This window comes from Cetorhinus maximus, chromosome 20 (assembly GCF_964194155.1).
Source record: "Cetorhinus maximus chromosome 20, sCetMax3.hap1.1, whole genome shotgun sequence".
In the NCBI taxonomy this organism is placed as follows: domain Eukaryota; kingdom Metazoa; phylum Chordata; class Chondrichthyes; order Lamniformes; family Cetorhinidae; genus Cetorhinus; species Cetorhinus maximus.
The window spans coordinates 93,644,556-93,664,138 of record NC_135898.1 but is presented as its reverse complement, the minus strand read 5'-3'; the positions used below and the strand labels follow the sequence as shown (position 1 = coordinate 93,664,138).

At 45.4% G+C, this 19,583-nt stretch overlaps 1 protein-coding gene across 1 annotated transcript in view; it reads left to right on the top strand.

Annotated features, from left to right (window-relative positions):
• Nucleotides 1–15,662: 15,662 nt before the first annotated feature.
• The window catches only part of cusr (Copper-only SOD repeat protein), a 195,286-nt gene continuing 191,365 nt past the window's right edge, over nucleotides 15,663–19,583 (top strand). The window contains exons 1-2 of the mRNA XM_078565163.1: nucleotides 15,663–15,879; nucleotides 16,055–18,137. Of these exons, the coding sequence (XP_078421289.1) occupies nucleotides 15,840–15,879; nucleotides 16,055–18,137 (2,123 nt within the window). The 5' untranslated portion in view covers nucleotides 15,663–15,839. The remainder of the gene's footprint in view (nucleotides 15,880–16,054; nucleotides 18,138–19,583) is intronic.

Below are 19,583 nucleotides of genomic sequence, written 5' to 3'. Positions count from 1 at the left end.
GGGTTGAGCTTCACTGGAACATTGCAGCTGGCTTTTATCTTAAGGAAAGACTTCCGTCTGCTGTTCTAACAATAGACTCGAGTGCCGCTGCAAACGTCAGGCAGGAGGTTACTCGGCTCTCTGCTTTTCTGATGTGTGCCTCGCTGTCCTTGTGGAGGAGGTGGCTGCCAGGAGGGACACCCTTGTTCTCAGAGATGGGAGGAGGAGGCCATCGCACCTCACCAGGAGGATATGGGAGGAGGAAGCAGCCCAGGTGAACAGCCATGATGTGGTGCGGCGCACCTGGATCCAGTGCCGGAGCACCTGCTGTGTTCAGGAAGGGTGAGTAACATGTTGGCACGGGTCAGTGAGCAGAAGTGTTAAGGTCCGGCCGTGCCCCCTGTGGACCTCAGAGGTGCTAGGGTCTGAGTGCCAACTGTCAATCACGCCAGAGCTGGCCAAGGGGGTGAGCCCTGGCTGCTTGGACTGAGTGCCTTGTGGCTCGAGGGCCACGACTCGGATGTGCCCTGGCATGTGTTCCTCAGCTGGGGTTGGCCAGGCTGCAACGGCGCTGCAGGGAATCAATGCTCCTCTGTCCTTTCAGGAGCAGACAAGCCATAACCAAGCCGAGAAGGCACGTACAGGCGGAGGCCCCCCGCAACCTGCTGCTGCTCTCCTGGTTCGAGTAGAATGCCCTCGAGCTTGAGGGCCGGCACACTCCCTAGTACAAGCGGGCATGGAGAGGCAGGGGTGCCAGGTGAAGGTAAGTACACAGTGTACAGAGGTGAGACTTTCAGATTTTGGAACCATTCTAGGTGTAGTCTCTTCACTGATGTGAGCCTTGAACCTGGAGTGCCCATTGAAAGATCATTGAAAGACGATGGCACCAAGATGCTGATCTCCATTGTCTCACCAGGATGCCTGGTATGCGCAGTGACAGTCTGATGACTTTAACTAATGACATGTCATTCTTCTTCCTTTAGGTTCACCAGCAGGCGTCCGATCTGCAGGCCCCAAAGGTCCACCCGTGACACCGGAGAACCACTGGGTGTCATTTTCATCTGCTCTCTGAAACAGGCACCAGCATAGATATCAGCACTTTGGTGGACATTATATCAATGGCTAGTATCTCGGTGCATAACGGTGAGGGCACTTCAGTCACTTGAGGCACAGGTGGAGTGGAGGCAGAGAGTGCCCAGGGTGAAGGCAGTTAGAGGACTGCTGGGGACTGGGAAAATGCTCAGTTGAAAGCTGATGAGCCTCCGGAGTTGTCCATTAGGCAGCAGATGCTGGATGTCCAGCGAGATGTGAGGGAGTTACTGGCGGAGATCCATGAGGGTCTGCGTGCCATGGTCTCCGTGATGAAGGAGTCCATGTGGAACATAAGCACTGTGTTGACCATCATGGCCGAGCGCGCTGCCTCCTCCATTGAGAGAGTGGCAACTCTCATGGAGAGGCAGCTCCAGGGACAACATGAGGGGTTCCTAGGGTTGCGCTCGGACCTGCAAGCCCACACACAGGCACTGAGCTCAGGTTTTCAGTGTCAGTGTGGGAGATGGATGAGGCACCCAGTATCCTGGCTAGGTGCCTGTCCATCAATGGTGTGCAGGGAGGTCCAGAGCAGCTTCACGTTGGCGCACAAGCTGCCTGTCGTCTCTGAGGGCCCTTCTCAGGGTGCTCTGGATGATGGCAGCAGCTCCTCTGTCCCTCTGCCAGTGACCATGGAATCTGATGAGGTTGTGGCAACTGGGGGAATGCCAGCTGTGGCACTGGCCGCTCCTTCCCAGGCAGGGCCAGCACAGGCTCCACTGGACAGAGGACAACCGCCAAGGTCATCAAGGCCAACAAGACAGCAGAGTCAGCAGGCTGTTTCCAATGTTGGTGCCAGCGAGAGGAGAGCACCTAGACGTAGCACTCGCAAACGTAAGTCAAAGGCACCATGAGCACAAGAGGGACAGGTCACGGGTGATTTTATGCTCATTTCTGTTTACTTTATCTATACTGGTTTGGGATTGAAGACCAGAAACATTTATGTAAATAGTTTTGAACTGTCACAGGAAGATAAATTTTGTTTTTGTCGTCATGGCCTGTGTATGCTTCACCTTTTTATTTTATTGGTGCAGGGTACGCCACTATGTAATGCTGGATGTAAGTGACTCTGAACTTTACTTCACAGGCACTGAGTGTTATTTGTGTTCAAATGAAAGGGCCATTTCAGACATCCCAAATGGAGGAGGCAGTGCTGGCATGTGGTTGAAGCTGATCTTTGGTGGCCTAGTTGAAGGAGCATTGGATCAAGGCATCCCTGCCTCCCTGGAGGTTACTGAGGTCTGGCTCATGCCCTCAGCATTCTCCACACCATGCTCATCTTTGGACTCACTACTGGACTCATCATCTGTGGCCTTTGCAGCTGTGTCAAGATCCCCTTCCTCCAGTGGGTCCCCCCTTGCCAGTGCCAGATTGTGGAGAGCATATCATGCAACCACCATCAGTGACACCCGCTCTGGGGGGGGTATTGTAGTGCTCCCTATGATCCTTTCTACCACGGTCCTTGTGGAGGCAAGACTTGTAACGCTTCTTTGCCTCTCTTCCTGGGTGGTGGAGAGACGTCATGAACCACCTCTTCAACGGATAGCCCTTGTCACCCAGCAGCCATCCATCCAGTTAGGCTGGAGCACCTGACCGTGTCTCAGGATGTACATGTCATGGGAACTGCACAGACTTGCAGAATCTGCATCCTGTGGTCACACGCTATCTGCATGTTCCTATTGATGAAGGTACCCGGCTGACCTACTGGCTCCTTGATGGTAACATGTGTGCAGTCGATGGTATCCTGTCTGCAGGGGAACACAGCAATCGCTGCAAAGGCTCTGGCTCGCTCAGCCTGGCTGGCCTTGTCCCTATGGTAAAGAATAAAGGTCAGTACCTGCCTGAACATAGCTTCTGTCACCAGCTTGACGCAATTGTGGACAGCTAATTGGGAGATTCCACAAAGATCCCCCACTGAGCCCTGGAAAGACCACTGACCTTCAGAGCCACTGGCACGGGGTATCCACCCACAAAATTGGAGCTGATCTCAGGTCCAATCATCTGGCAAATGGAGTTCACGGTCTCATTTGAGAGGTGGAGCCTCCTTCGGCATTGCAACTCAGAAATATTGAGTTAGCTGCATCGCCGCCTGTAAATCCTGGCGTCAGGATAGTGGTATCTTCTGCGGCCCCTTCCACCTTGGACTTCCTGCTGGCCCTGCACCCCTTCTACCTGCAGCTCTCCTCCCACAGGTCCCTCCCCTGGAGCTGCATTGGGACACCTGGCCTTCTCCTTCTGCCCCTCTCTTCCTCCTCAGAGGAGATGCCTCCAGTGGAGACCACAATCCCCATTACCAGGGTAAGGGATCTGATACCTGGAAGGGTCCATATGGCCTGAATTCCCGAGGAGCCTGGCAGACAGCAATGAGTCCTGAAATGAAGCCTGGAAATACTAGGAAACCTGAACAAAGATGAAGCTGCCAATAAGCAACCAGCTGCAAACTATCTCCAAAACTGCTCACACTGGCAATGCTGCTGACTCTTTTTATCGCATCCTTGGATGAGGTTTGTGAAAATGTCAGCTGGCCCCCTCCTTGTTTTGCCCGTGCGACGAGCAGAAAATCGCACGGGCAAGGAAAAATCACAGTCAGTTGCACTGTTAAGGGTCTTAAGTGGCCTGTTAATTAATAGCAGGCACTGCTCTGGCACCTGCATGTGCCCGCCTAGCGAAATATCGCCCGACAGCATCGTGTGCTATTTTACTCCCGATCGGGTTGGGCCCGTGTGCGCCCGTGGGATGAAAAATTCTGCCCATTGAGTTCCTTCCTCTCTTTGCCTGGTATTGGCTGCTTTGCTTTTGCTGATAAGCTCAGCTGTTATGGCTTCATTGCTGTTTAAATCACCTCTCTTGATCTGCCCCGATAGTTTACCTTTATTCCTCTGACAGCACATTTGGGGTTAAGGTCAAGCACTTTCCTTAAGGAGAGAGAGAAAATTAGACTACACAACACCATGGATCACTCTCAAAAACCAGAAATTACAGAGAGTGATTTTTAAATACTTGGGACATGTTAAAAAAAAAATCTCAGTGGATAAATGCACTGAATAGAATGTTACTGAGCCATGCAGATCAAGAAAGCTTAAATCAGAACAGTGAAGCAATATAAGACCAGTTTAAGCTATATTAGCAGATGATCAGCCAGGGGCATTGTGGTATTGTCATTGGACTAGTAATGCAGAGTAATGCTCTGGAGACATGAGTTTGAATTCAATCAATACGAATCTGCAATTAAAAGTCTAATCATGACCATGTTGATTGTCATGAAAAAACCAACAGGTTCACTAATGCTGTCCTTACCTCATCTGGCCAGATGACTCCAGATCCATAGCCATGTGCTTGACTCTTAAATGCGCTCTGAAATGGCCAAGCAAGCCACTCAGTTTTATCAAACCACTAAAAACAAGTAAATACGGAATGAAAACAGATGGAAAAACTCAGCAGGTCTGGCAGCATCGGCGGAGAGGAACACAGTTAACGTTTCGTGTCCGAATGACCCTTCAGCAGAACTAAGGAAAAATAGAAGAGATGTGTGAAATATAAGCTGGTTTAAGGGGGGGGGGGGGGTGGGACAAATAGAGCTGGATAGAGGGCCAGGATAGGTGGAGAAAGCCAAAAGATGTCACAGACAAAAGAACAAAGAGGTGTTGAAGGTGGTGATATTATCTAAGGAATGTGCTAATTAAGGGTAGAAAGCAGGACAAGCAAGGTACAGATAACCCTAGTGGGGGTGGGGTAGGGTGAAGGAATCGAAAAAGGCTAAAAGGTAGAGATAAATACATTTAAAAATATTGGAAATAGGTGGGAAAAGAAAAATCTATATAAATTATTGGAAAAAAAAGGGGGGGATCGGAAAGGGGGTGGGGATGGAGGAGAGAGTTCATGATCTAAAATTGTTGAACTCAATATTCAGTCCGGAAGGCTGTAAAGTGCCTAGTCAGAAGATGAGGTGCTGTTCCTCCAGTTTGCAGAGAGCAGGGTGGAGTGTTGAAATGGCAAGCGACAGGAAGGTTTGGGTAATGCGGACTGACCGAAGGTGTTCTGCAAAGCGGTCACCCAGTTTGCGTTTGGTCTCTCCAATGTAGAGGAAACCGCATTGGGAGCAGCGAATGCAGTAGACTAAGTTGAGGGAAGTGCAAGTAAAATGCTGCTTCACTTGAAAGGAGTGTTTGGGCCCTTGGACAGTGAGGAGAGGGGAAGTAAAGGGGCAGGTGTTGCACCTTCTGCGGTTGCATGGGAAGGTGCCGTGGGAGGGGGTTAAGGTGTAGGAGGTGATGGAGGAGTGGACCAGGGTGTCCCGGAGGGAACAATCCCAGCCCCGGCCATGTAGTCACCATACCCATTGACCTTCCCCTCTCCGACGCTGAACGTTCAGTGCTCAGCAAAGGACTTAGTTTCATACCCTTACGCCCTCATCTCAATGAATTTCGGGCTCGGCACGATGCTGAACTCTTCTTCTGCCGCCTTCGTCACCGTGCTCACTTCTTTGGGCAGGAGTCCTCTCCCCGTTCAATGGATCCTTTTACCCACCTCCAATATTCTCCCTCCACCTGGACCCCTCCCTCTGGATTCTTACCTTCTCTTGATCTTTTCATTGAGAACTGTTGGCGTGGCATTAGTCATCTCAATTTCTCTGCTCCTCTCACCCACTCTAACCTGTCTCTCCCTGAACTTGCTGCACTCTGTTCTCTCAGGTCCAACAGTGACATTGTCATCAAACCCGCTGACAAGGGTGGTGCTGTTGTTGTCTGGCGCACTGACCTCTACCTCGCAGAGGCTGAACGTCAACTTGCAGACACTTCCTCCTACCTCTCCCTGGACCACGACCCCACCACTGAACATCAAGCCATTGTTTCCAGAACTGTTACTGACCTCATCTCCTCTGGAGATCTTCCTTCCACAGCTTCCAACCTGATAGTCTCCCAACCTCAGACGGCCCGCTTCTACCTCCTACCCAAAATCCACAAACAGGACTGTCCCGGCAGACCGATCATGTCAGCCTGTTCTTGCTCCACAGAACTCATTTCTTGCTATCTTGACTCCATTCTCTCTCCCCTTGTCAAGTCCCTTCCCACCTACATCCGTGATTCCTCTGACACCCTACTTCATATCAACAATTTCCAGTTCCCTGGCCCCAACCGCCTCCTCTTCACCATGGACATCCAATCCCTCTACACCTCCATCCCCCACTGGGATGGTCTGATGGCTCTCCACTTCTTCCTCGAACAGAGGCCCGAACAATCCCCATCCACCACTACTCTCCTCCGTCTGGCTGAACTTGTTCTCACACTGAACAATTTCTCCTTAAACTCCTCTCACTTCCTCCAAATAAAAGGTGTGGCTATGGGTACCCGCATGGGCCCCAGCTATGCCTGTCTCTTTATGGGGAATGTGGAACATTCCTTGTTCCAGTCCTACTCCGGCCCCCTCCCACAACTCTTTCTCCGGTACATCGATGATTATTTCGGTGCTGCTTCATGCTCTCGTCTGGACCTGGAAAATTTTATTAATTTTGCTTCCAATTTCCACCCCTCCATCATTTTCACATGGTCCATCTCTAACACTTTCCTTCCTTGACCTCTGTCTCAATTTCTGGTGATAGACTGTCCACTAATATCCATTACAAGCCTACCGACTCCCACCGCTACCTCGACTACAGCTCCTCACACCAAATTTGAATGACCTAATCTGAGGGGTATGACCGTCTCCTGGAGCAAAGTGACCAGGTGACTTTTCCCCTCCCTGATGTGGTGCAATGTCATCAGCTGGGACTTCATCTCCTCAACTTGGATCCAAAGTTCCTGGAGCTGCAAACACTTACTACAGATGTGTTTGCTATGGATCACTTTGGTATCCAGCAGCTCCCACATGCTGCAGCAGCAACACATCACTCATCCTGCCATTATTATCATATTTTACTTAAGCTATTAATTAATTACTTTAGTATTGCTCTTTACACTTGAAGAGTCCACCGCTCTTTACACTTTATTGTAATTATTTTTTTTTACACCAGTATCAATCTTATACTTAACAAGCTATTTTAAAGAAAAAAAGACAAAAACCTTAACACAAACTAAAGACCTCACTTTTACTTTAAATACTAGAAATATGCACCAATCCTACTCACCAATCCACTGCTTTTCCTGCACTCACATCACGCTGTGGTTCATGACATGACTCCACTGTTGGTCTCACTGCAGGCAGGCCTCTCAATCCATGACTTTTATCCTTTCCTGCTTACCTCTTGCTCAAAATACTATCTTGAGCGTTAGGAATAGAATAAACCTTAATCACTTACCAGATACTCACCAATTAACCAGCTTCTTCTCCTGTAGCAGAGCAAGAATCAATTCCTGGAGGCTGAAAAAGTTTAGGCAAAAGCAGCCAAACACCTCTTTCCTCTCCTCCACTTAACTCCCTGAAGCGCTCAACTCCGACACTCTATTGTAAGTCACATTAAGTTGGCTACTTATATATGCTCCTAACACAAAAGGCCTATCTGAGTCACTTAATGAGGATCTAGTTTCAGCTGGTTCTCCATTAAGTTGCTCTTTCACTGGAACCCTTGAAAAACCCCTGCTTAAGGCTGGCAACTACAGAATTTAAACTGTAGATTTCAGTTAAATGCCAACTACAAACTAAATTAGGTTTGTACAGAATAAAAATTTAGTCTTTCTTACCCAACAACTGTATGCACTCAGTCCTAGCATCTTCATCTAAATATGTCTTGATAGTTACTGGAATACTATTTCTAAATTCTTCCCTAATCATAATTTCTCTTACATTTTCAAAAGTCTTGTCTAACTTTAATACCCTAAATCATTGATCCCATAGAGTCTCTTTTTCTCTTGCAAACTCTACAAATATCTGATGAAGAGTCATACGGATTCAACGTTAACTGTCTTCCTCTCCTCAGATGCTGTCAGACCTGCTGAGTTTTTCCAGCTATTTTTGAATTTGTCTACAAATGTCTGATTAGGTCTGTTTCTTACAGTCCTAAACTTCAACTGATGAGCTTCAGAGACAAGCTCATAAACATTTGGTATTGCCTTTTTTTAAATTATAGTCTGCAGATTGTTCCTCTGAAAAGCTAGCATACACATTCATTGCTGTACCTGACAAAACACTGTGTAACATTATAGTCCAAGCGTCTCTTGGCCAATTCAGTTTTATAGCAATCTTTTCAAATGAAGTGAAATATCTTTCAACTGCATCCTCTGTAAATTTAAGCACCAGCCAAAGATTTTTCGTGAAATCAAATTCTTCAAAGGTATCAAAGTCACCAACTGAATCACTATTTCTCCTTTCTTCCTTTATTCTAAGCTTCACTTTAGACAATTCATACTGTCTGGCTTCTTTCTCTCAAGCTCTCTATCTCTTTCCTTCTCTCTCTGAAGCTGAAGCTTTTGCATTTCTATTTCTTGCAATATTTTTTTCTTGCTCCCCCTTTTCCCATTGAAGCTTTTTCATTTCTACTTTTTAAAATCTACCCTTTTCTTTCTCTTTCTCCTTTCTCTCTTAAGTCAAGTTTACTCATTTCTCTGCCTTTTTCTTCCAATTCAAGTTTCCCTATCTCTTTATATATCAAGCTGCTTCATCTGCAACTGAAGTCTTACTACCTCCAGCTGTGACACACTAGTTTCAGGTGTCTCCTAACTTTAAATGCCATATCAGCCTTACGAAATTCTGCTTTTATTTCTGCCTGCACTTCATTTGCTAACTCTCTCAGCTGAGTTTTAGTCAGATTTCAAAAAACTCCACAGTTACATCTTCCACTCCTAGAAAAGTCTTAGCGATTGCCAAAGTCATGTCGCAGTCCCAACTCAACACAAAACTCCTGAGTTCAGCACTCTCCTCATACTCGTACCCTTTAAATTCACAAATTCCAATTTAATCAAGGAATTTTAAATCCTGTAAAGAGCCCCCAAATTTGTTACAACCACAGCCCAATGTTATTTGCTGAGCTAACGAAATCCCAGAGGGGAAACTTGTCTTACTGATCATAACTTTTTTTGTTTTGTATTTTGAAGATGAGGGTATGCCAGAAGCATAGAATCCCAGTAACACTTTCAGGATTTTAAAATTAAAAGATTTATTAAGAACAAAAAGAAACTTAAACACACAAGATTAAACAATCTTACAAAATATTCCCCCCAAAAAACACTCGGTCAGGACACACAAATAAACTACTTGATAATAGCTTCCTTATAGATTTTTAACCATAAAAATCCAGTAATATTACCCAAGGCAAAAACTACTGTTACTTTAATAAGATGACTTCTCACTCTCTTCCACTACTTTTTGGAAACAAAGACTTTTCTGGCTTGAAATTGGATGGCTGCTTTAAATTCACAACATTTCTCAGCACAGATTTAGCCTCAGGACATCTCTCCCACACAGTCACCTTAACTAAACATCTCCTTTAAATACTCACAACAAATTTTAAAACCCAACTTATTTGCTTGTAATTCCAACTTCACCATGGCCTCTCATTACAAATGCATGCATCTAGAGCCTTTACGTTTCATTTGTCAGTTCCCATAGACAAGCTGTCTCTATGTACGTTCCCCCAGTTTAATTAATAATGGACACACACGCACACAGCCTTCTTTACAGGACACCACCATATTCCAAAAAATGTTAAAATAATAACATCCATCTTCACACAAGTAACATTCACACCACATAAGTGTCAGGCAATGACCATCTCCAACAAGACAGAATCTAACCATCGCCTCTTGACATACAATGACACTACAATCGCTGAATCCCCCACTATCAACATCCTGGGGGTTACCATTGATCAGAAACTGAACTAGACTAGCCATATAAATACTGTGGCTACAAGAGCATCAGAGGCTAGGAATCCTGTGGTGAGTATCTCACATCCTGACTCCCCAAAGTCTGTCCACCATCTACAAGGCACAGGTCAGGAGTGTGATGGAGTACTCTCCGCCTGCCTGCATGAGTGCAGATACAATAACACTCGATAAGCCTGACACTATCCAGGACAAAGCAGCCCACTTGATTGGCACCCCATCCACAAACATTCACTCCCTCCATCATCGATGCACAGTGGCACCAGCGTGTACCATCTACAAGATGCATTGCAGAAACTCACCAAGGCTCCTTAAACAGCACATTCCAAACATAGGAACATACCACAACCGTTACCACCTAGAAGGACAGGGGAGCAGACACATGGGAACCCCACTACCTAGAAGGTCACCTCCAAGCCACTCACCATCCACATGTCACGGTCGCTGGGTCAAAATCCTGGACCTCCCTCTCTAACAGCATTGTGGATATACCTACACCATATGAACTGCTGTGGTTCAAGAAGGCAGCTCACCACCACTTCTCAAGGGCAATTAAGGATGGGCAATAAACGTTGGCCTAGCCAGTGATGCCCAGATCAGATGAATGAATTTAAAAAAAGATCTGAGTTGGTTTTGATAATAGCCTACTAAAAACTTACCTTCAAAGCTTACATATAAATATTGGCAACTAGGATCATGTACTGGAGGAAGAACTGTATCCATGGAACAGTATCCTAGCAAGGAGTCATACTCTAAAAAAGATTCAACACTTCAGGAAAGAATGGGGCGTACGCTAGGAAAATGTCACGGCAAAATTTGTCATGGAAAATTAGAGAATTTTTTAAAAAAAAATGCATTCTATCATGTTCCTTCTGATGATAAACTTTGCACCTCATAGGATCTGTGACCTTGACACTCTTGCTTCCTGTTTCTCAGTCAACGAACTGTGTGTTGTCATACAAGGGACAGCACATCAACTTAAATAGGGAATTTTAATACTGCGTGTGAATATGATCTTTGTTTGTGTGTAGTGATAAAGTAAACAGAAGCTTTTCAAATAGCTCAGGAATATTGAAGCCAAAGGTAGAGCTTACACTTAGCCCTCAGTACTCCATGGGCAGAATTTTGCCCTTGGCGTGCAGGCTCAGTGGGGCCGGGTGGGGGAGGTTGGGAAGCTGGCTGCCACCCACGATCGGGCCCGGAAGGCAATTTCATGCTGGCGGGCCAATTAAGGCCCGCTCAGTGTGAAAGGTGAGCAGCACCTCTGAGTGCTGCCTGTGCAGGCGGTGGGGAGGAGGGCGAGCTGGGCAAGTGCAACCTTTGCGCATGCGTGCAAGTGCACGCTGCATAATCTCCCTGCGGCAGAGAGCTGCCTCAGGGAGATGAACTGATTTCAAAAAAAAATTAAAGATTTTATAAATGTTATGAAACATGTCTGCTCATGTGACTCTGTCATCTGAGCAGGGACATGTTATTAATGAAAAAATAAAGTTTTTATTTGATTTTTATTTGCTTTTGGAAACCTCATCCCACCCATGGATGAGTTTCCAAAAAAGTGCAAAGGCCGTTTGGTGCAAGCCTGATGTCATCGCATGTCATTTTACCCTCGGTCTGGTTGAGCGCGCGCCTGCCAGCTGAGCTAAAAATTTTACCCCATGTCTACGTGCACTATTACAAGGAAAAAAACTGTTTAAAAACAACTTCAAAGATTTAGTTCCTCTAATATTCTTTTTAAAGCTCCATAAGTCAAAATCAATAGTAAAACTTTGCTCAACTATATTTGACATTAAAAACCTGATTTATTTGTTGAAACAAATTGAAGAATACCAGCTTTAGAGAATTGTCATAAAAATGCTGTTGAGCACAGTTAGCCAGTTTTAGCTCTGCCTCAGAGTTGTTATAAAACACTTCTATGAAGCTGGTGTTATACTGAGTGAAAGCTGAAGGCTTCCAACTCTAATTCACTTGGAATGATACTTTTTTTTTTGTTTAAAATATGGTCTATTTTCATGTTTAGTACTCCTAAGAGTAAGAATCATTTACAGTTGCCTCAATCTTTTTGATGGTAAATCTCACCTCGACCATTTACCAGCTCTGAAACAAAGGCCTATATTTATTTTGAACCTGTCATCATCTCAGGGCATCCCAAAGTGTGTTATTGCCAAAGAAGTACTTTTGAAGTGTTGTCACTGATGCAATGCCGGTAATCTGACTATGTGCACACAGCAAGGTTCCACAAACAGCAGTGGAATAACTGACCAGATCATCGGTTTTGATGATGATTGAAGGATAAATGTTGCTGGATACTAGTAGAGTTACCCTGGTCTTCTTGGTTAGGGATGGAATCTTCTAAGTTCATTCAAGAGGATAGATGAGACTTCTGCTTAACATCTCATAGCAAAGGTCACATCTTCAAAAGTGAAACATTCCCCTAGTATTGCACAACATTATTTTCATAAGAGTCTGAGGTGTGGTTTGAATTACATTCTGTGTCAGAGTTGAGAATTCTACTGTTAAGGCAAGGATGATGCTTGTATCACGTTCCCTTTTGCAAGTGTTTCACTGTGTCGAAATATACAAATGCAGGATGCAAAAATCATATTCACAGAGTCACATGCAGTATTGGTACAGAAGCCGATCTCTCTCATTTCCTTCCTTGGTAGTGGGGAAGTGGGGGTGGTGGTGAGGTGAGACGTATTGTGCTGCTAGCTGCTTCCGGCATGGTCTGAGCAGCACACCCTCTCAAAGGGTGCTTGCACCTATGTCCTGTGTTCATCGTGGAAGCAGCTGAACTCATGCGTATCTGACATTGCACATCCAAATTGGCCCCTTGCCCAGAATTCATCTGTGACCTTGCCCTCCAGTGAGCTGGCAAATGAGCCATCCTTTACCGATGGCCTGCCTCTCCTCTCTGGTGGCTCATCACATACGAATCCTAACTCCATAGTAGCCTGCAAGATACATGCAGTGCCAGTTTCTGAGCTAGTGGCTGTGAGTGTCAGATCAAGTGACAGGGCCTCTTCATCCATGTTGTTCTGTTTTTCTCTCCTCTTCCTCCTGGGCCTGCTATGGAGGCAGGGTATCTGATGTCCTTGGGTATCTGAAAGCAGAAAATCAGAATGGGAAGAATGGGATAAGGGAAGTGGGTTGGGGTAAAACAGACGGTCCATGGTGACTCCATCTGCAGCTTGCTGATCTTGCCAGATAGCAGATTGAGGGTGAGTGGGGAGTTGAAAAGGGGCAGAAGGCAGGAACACACCGTGATCCTCTAAGTTCTCAGTGGTGCAGAACATCATGGGCTCTGTTGCAGCCGTCCTCATAATCATCCCATTCTCTCAGTTCCTTCGCCTCCGTCGCATCTGTTCTGATGATGCTACCTTCAAAAACAGTTCCTCTGACATGTCCTCCTTCTTCCTTAACCGAGGTTTTCCACCCACGGTCATTGACAGGGCCTTCAACCATGTCCGGCCCATCTCCCACGCATCCGCCCTCACGCCTTCTCCTCCCTCCCAGAAACATGATAGGATCCCCCTTGTCCTCATTTATCACCCCACCAGCCTCCACATTCAAAGGATCATCCTCCGCCATTTCCGACAACTCCAGCATGATGCCACCACCAAACACAACTTCCCTTCACCCCCCCGGCGGCATTCCGTAGGGATTGTTCCCTCCGTGACAACCTGGTCCACTCCTCCATCACCCCCTACTCCTCAACCCCCACCTACGGCACCTCCCCATGCATATGCAAAATATGCAACACCTGCCCCTTCACTTCCTCTCTCCTCACCGTCCAAGGGCCCAAACACTCCTTTCAAGTGAAGCAGCATTTCACTTGCATTTCCCCCAACTTAGTCTACTGCATTTGTTGCTCCCAATGCGGTCTCCTCTACATTGGAGAGACCAAACGCAGACTGGGTGAACGCTTTGCAGAACACCTTCGGTCTGTCTGCAAGAATGACCCAGACCTCCCTGTTGCTTGCCATTTTAACACTCCACCCTGCTCTTTTGCCCACATGTCTGTCCTTGGCTTGCTGCATTGTTCCAGTGAAGCTCAACGCAAACTGGAGGAACAGCACCTCATCTTCCGACTAGGCACCTTACAGCCTTCCGGACTGAATATTGAGTTCAACAACTTTAGATCTTGAACTCCCTCCTCCATCCTCACCCCCTTTCTGTTTCTTCCCCCTCCCTTTTGTTTTTTCCAATAATTTATATAGATTTTTCTTTTCCCACCTATTTCCATTATTTTTAAATCTATACCTTTTATGCCCTTTTAGTCTTATTTCACCCCACCCCTACTAGAGCTATCTGTACCTTGCGTGTCCTGCTATCCATCCTTAATTAGCACATTCTTTTAGATAATATCACCACCTTCAACACCTCTTTGACCCTTTTGTCTGTGACATCTTTTGGTTATGTGCTCCTATCACTGCTTGCTTGTCCCTACAACCACCCCCCCCCCACTTCTCCCCCCACACCCCCCCCCCCCCCCCCCCCCCACCTTAAACCAGCTTATATTTCACCCCTCTCCTATTTTTACTTAGTTCTGTTGCAGGGTCATGAGGACTCGAAACGTCAACTTTGTTCTTCTCCGCCGATGTTGCCAGACCTGCTGAGTTTTTCCAGGTATTTTTGTTTTTGTTTTTGATTTCCAGCATCTGCAGTTTTTTGTTTTTATGTCCTACAAAGCAGTTTTGCTCTCCACAGATGTTGCCAGACCTGCTGATTTTTCCAGCATTTCTGTTTTTATTTCAGATTTCCTGCATCTGGAGTATTTTGCTTTGATCGTAATTTAACAGCCACCTCCTCTGTCGAGTTCAGGAGATGCATGTGTCCTTGGTTCTGCTCTGCTCCCTTATATTGTATGCGACCTTGTCCTGCAAGAGAGAAGGAATAATGTCAGTGTAGAACTGTGTTTGAATGTTGTGCTTGCCATAGCTGAAAAGCTGGAGGTATGTGGAGGCAGTGAAGTGTGTGTCTAGCTGCACATGTAGGCATGTGAGGGTGAGGTGAATATCTGAGTGCTAGGGACTATTGCTGGTGAAAGTGAGTGATGGGGGATGTGATGTATTGAACAGCGTGAGAGACGTGTGGTGCAGTGGGTATAAGATGTCACGTGGAGATGCATTTACTGACCTTGACCACCCACATGGTCAAGTCATTAGATGATTTGTGGCACTGCTGCCAGGTCCTTGGGTGCAGATGCAGGGAATTGATCTCTCCAACCACCAATTTCTTCCAGGTCCCAATTTCTTCAGAGGATGATCCTTAAGGTCCACCTGGCCCCCTGTAGAGCCATGTTCCCTGTTGAGGTGGGTGGTGGGGGTAGCCAGCAGCACAGGCTCTGTTCGGCCAAGTACTCTTAGGTAACTGAGGTGGCAGCGCTAAATCTATGTGGATTTTCCCCTGAAATACAAATTTAATGGTGATGTTCTGTGTACACATCTGCCCTCTGTTTTCTTTCTCTCTGGTTACATGATTCATGCAGCAGGCAGTTCGGCATAATCTGGAAGGCGGCCCCACAAAAAGTTGGGAGCCTCCAAGTGATTTAATTCACAGCTGCAGTTACTGTCAAAATACAAGAAATAACAAAATTTAACGGTTCCAAAATAACGGACGGTCTGGCAATACGAAATTGTTGGATTGAAATAACTGAACATTTTGAGTGTAAATATGTTCTCCAATTAAAAAAAAAATACTATACAGGTGATGTTAAATTAAATGAAGCAAGTGAAAAAAAAACGAGCTTTAAAATCCTCCACCTTTGAAACTCAGACAACCACAGCCACTAAAGTGGGCTGAACAACACTGCGGCTATCCAATCGCAAGGCAGCTATTCGAATGAGCTGAGTTATAAAACAAACTCGTGAAAGCCAAAAGTCTGGCGTTCAGTTGGCTAGAGTCTACATACATTGTATAGTTCATTGGAACAACAACAACAACACCACCACCACCATGGCTTTAACGTGGAATTTGCTGCTTGTTGGTGTGTTCGGTAAGTGACCCTTATTCTGTAACAGTGCTTCAACTTCATTTTACAATACTTTTGAGTGCTGATTTGTTTGACATTTTAACAGTTAACGCGAAAAGATTTGTTTTGGCTCAACGAAGCCGTTTTGCCACAGCAGCAGGATGGAAAATAATTATATTTTATTATTTTTTTAAAAAAGGATCGGTATCTTCCCAATACTACATCGCGGATATAAATATGGCTGGAATTCAGGGGACCGTGGAGTTCAACACCTCTTCTCAGTGGCTCCAGATAAATTTGCAGGCGAATTGCAGCCAGTTTATGATTTCTTTCCATGAATTCCCAGTTATGTACGGCAATTCCGACAACCCCTGCGACCAGTCAAACATTGGTAAGAAAATTTATGGGTTCACGGCGAACGATACGAACACAACACTGATGGAGAACGCCCTCTTCCAGATCAAATCCGACCTCTCGGATCTGTCAGTTACCATAGACCACTGTCGAAACCAAAGTAAAGCGTGCGCCACTGTCAGGAAAGTTGGGAACACAAAGACCTGGCAAGGGAAATTTTTCACCTCCGTAGCCGGAGATGTCTACATCCGCCAGAATGATGATGAGAACTCGTCAAGAGTATTGACCGATCTGATGGCGATTGACAGCAGCAAGGTGGGGAAGAACGTATCTCTCTATCTGCAAGTCGGGGCAGAGAACTGTACCCTACCGCCACAGACCAACGGGACAGACGCCTGGTCATTGCTCGGCCAATTCAAAGTAGGCAACCCTTTAAACCCTGTAAAAAGTCGCAATGATGGAGTCACTTTACCAAACAGGACCCCCAAACAGTTTCTCCACATGTACGACGGCACTGAGTGGTCTTGCACCGAAATTCGGCAGATGGAAGCAAAGCAAGTCTGGGCTTACATCGATATGGAAGCTGTCAAAGGAACTTTCAAGTTTCGTCAAGTTTCCCCATTTGATACCACGAACTACACTGTCTCTCTGATGAATCTGCGAGAGCTGGCCAGTGCCTACCATGTTCACAATTTCCCAGTGCCTCAGCGCAGTACTCCTGAAGATAAGCTTTGTGGGAATGATAATCTCGGAGGGCACTGGAATCCATTTAGGAAGGTTGCTTCCAGTCCTTCCTATCCCCAAAACACAAATGAAACCCATGATCAATATGAAATGGGGGACTTGAGTGGAAGACATGGCAATTTAAATGGGCTGGAGAATTATGAAATCACCTTTAAGGACTGGAATCTCCCATTGTTTGGGAAGAATAGCATCGTTGGGCGTTCTGTGGTTGTCCACCACCCAAATTCATCACGATGGCTGTGTGCTACAATTGGATACCCTGGTGAAGTCATAACAGCAGTAGCCATATTTAAGAGCCCAGTGGCAGGAAGAATCATTTTTCGACAGCTGAAGAGCAATCCCTATTCAGACATATCCATCTTTATGGACCTCTCTTACACCAACTCATCTGTTCCTACATCAGCTGATCACCTTTGGCATATTCATGAATATCCCATAAGCTCTGAACTGGATTCTGACTCAAATGTTTGCTTAAGTACCAAGATGATTTTTAACCCTTTCAAAGTAGATGTTGGTAGTCAATATCACACTGAGTGTCGTCCAGCCAGCCCTTTCCGATGTGAAGTTGGCGACTATGCCAAGAAACATAAAGCCATAACTCTCACCAACCACACCAATGCAGTTGACACCAAGTTCTTCTTTACTGACACCACATCAGCACTTGCTGGGCCAATGTCCATTGTTCCTCGATCAGTAGTCATTAATAATGCAAATAACGCAACCTCTCATTTAGCTTGTGCTAATGTCACCTTTCTTCGCCCAACTTCACTGGAAATTGATTCATGGAGGGGTGTTGAAAATGTAAATGGAAATGTTGCATTCAAACAACTTTCTGATTTAGATCATACTGTTGTGCAGGTTAACTTAACAGATCTGAATGGTGAAGCAGGAACTTACAGCATCCACACTCTTCCCATCAAAGCTAGTTTGCCTAACACAGATCTCTGTTCTGACACTAGTGTTGAAGGCCGTTACAACCCATTCCGTGTGAATGGATCTTTGTCCCCTGAGCCAGGCAATGGTACAGTTGACCAGTATGAAGTTGGCGATATCAGTGGGAAATTCGGAACACTGAATGAGCTGAACCAAACAATTGAAAAGTACATGGACATGAACATGCCCTTGTTTGGACCTCACAGCATTGTAAAACGTTCTTTGGTTATTTATCGGACAAATGGATCACGGTAAGTTTTACAAACTTGTCATTTTTTTGCTTGAGGCTGATTGAATAGTACACTACCCTTCTCAATACTCTCGACATGGGCTTTGGATTATAAGTATCCAAAAGTATTTTTTCTTCTCCTCTCATCAAAAAGGTATCTTAGATAGGAATGCAGCTCCTCTGGCAGGTGGTTACTCACTATCTTGCCCAAGTGGCTGCTTTTTATATGTGTAAGCCTAGATAGTGAGTGACAGCAACCTACTGAACTTTGGGTGTGTTATAGCCCACTGCTGTTTTCACCCAGAATCCATGTTTATACTTTCCATCACAGATGACTGGGTAGAGATTACGAATGAAAGCCCTGGCTGATTATTTCTCCTGCTAACTTTGGAAATATTGGTTCAACCAAGCTGCCATCCTGAGTGTAGTCTGATAACTGAGCACAAACCAGAGATCAATCGGGATTTTCTTGATCTGTAAGGCTCAATGGAATTGAAAGTTAGTGAGAGGTTAAATGAAAGTGTAGGAGTTTAGCATTCCAGAATGCAAGGGAAATTGTGAGCAAATCCTTTAGCCAGGTTAGCCTTGTGTTCTGGAATGCTAAACTCCTACCTTTTTGTTTAACTTCTCTCCAAGTTTGAAAAACATGTAATCTCTCATTACTAACATGCCTTTCATTTCCTCCTCTAATACTTTTCCTATTACTAATCAGCAACATTCAGTCTAAGCTGTGCATCAGTCCAGAGATTAACGCACAGGGGACAAACAGGCTGTAAACAAGAAGAGGTCCCTTTAAGATGTGCAGCAATCTTAAAGGGATTATGCAGTGAACAAACATGCACAGGGAAATTGCTACTCGGCATCTGTTTTTGAATCTATGAAGTGCCTTGGGACAGTTACTATGTTAAATACATGTTATTGTTCCACTTCCTGTATCCAATTTTAAATCAACAGCAGAATTTCACATTTGAGCTAGGAGGGGATGTTGTCTTCAGCTAATTTGCACATATTGTTATGAGGATGGATTCACTCATTTGAGTTTGGCAGTGCTTTGAAATGAATGTTTTCAACTACTCCCATCGTCTGATGTAGGATTTACCCACTCATGACAATATAAATGCTGGCTGTGAGATAGAGGCTCAAATACTAGTGAGTTAAAGACAATGTTTAGTGGACCATATCATGATGAACTATTCTTTCTTGTGTGTCTCAAAAGATAAGTTGCAAGTCTGTGCCTATCAACATTTGTCATTATGTGTATTATCTTCAATGACAGGAATGTATTTAAGAGGCATTTGCTAATTGTGATCCCGACTACTTTTTCTATGGATAGAGACGTGAGGACAGATAGAGCTTCAAGTAGGTAGAGAGAGTCAGGGAATAGGGTGAAGACAGTAAAAGACTTGGGAAGCAGGTTATGCATGTACAGTGCAACTCAATGCTTTTTCCCCAGTGTTTAACATAATCC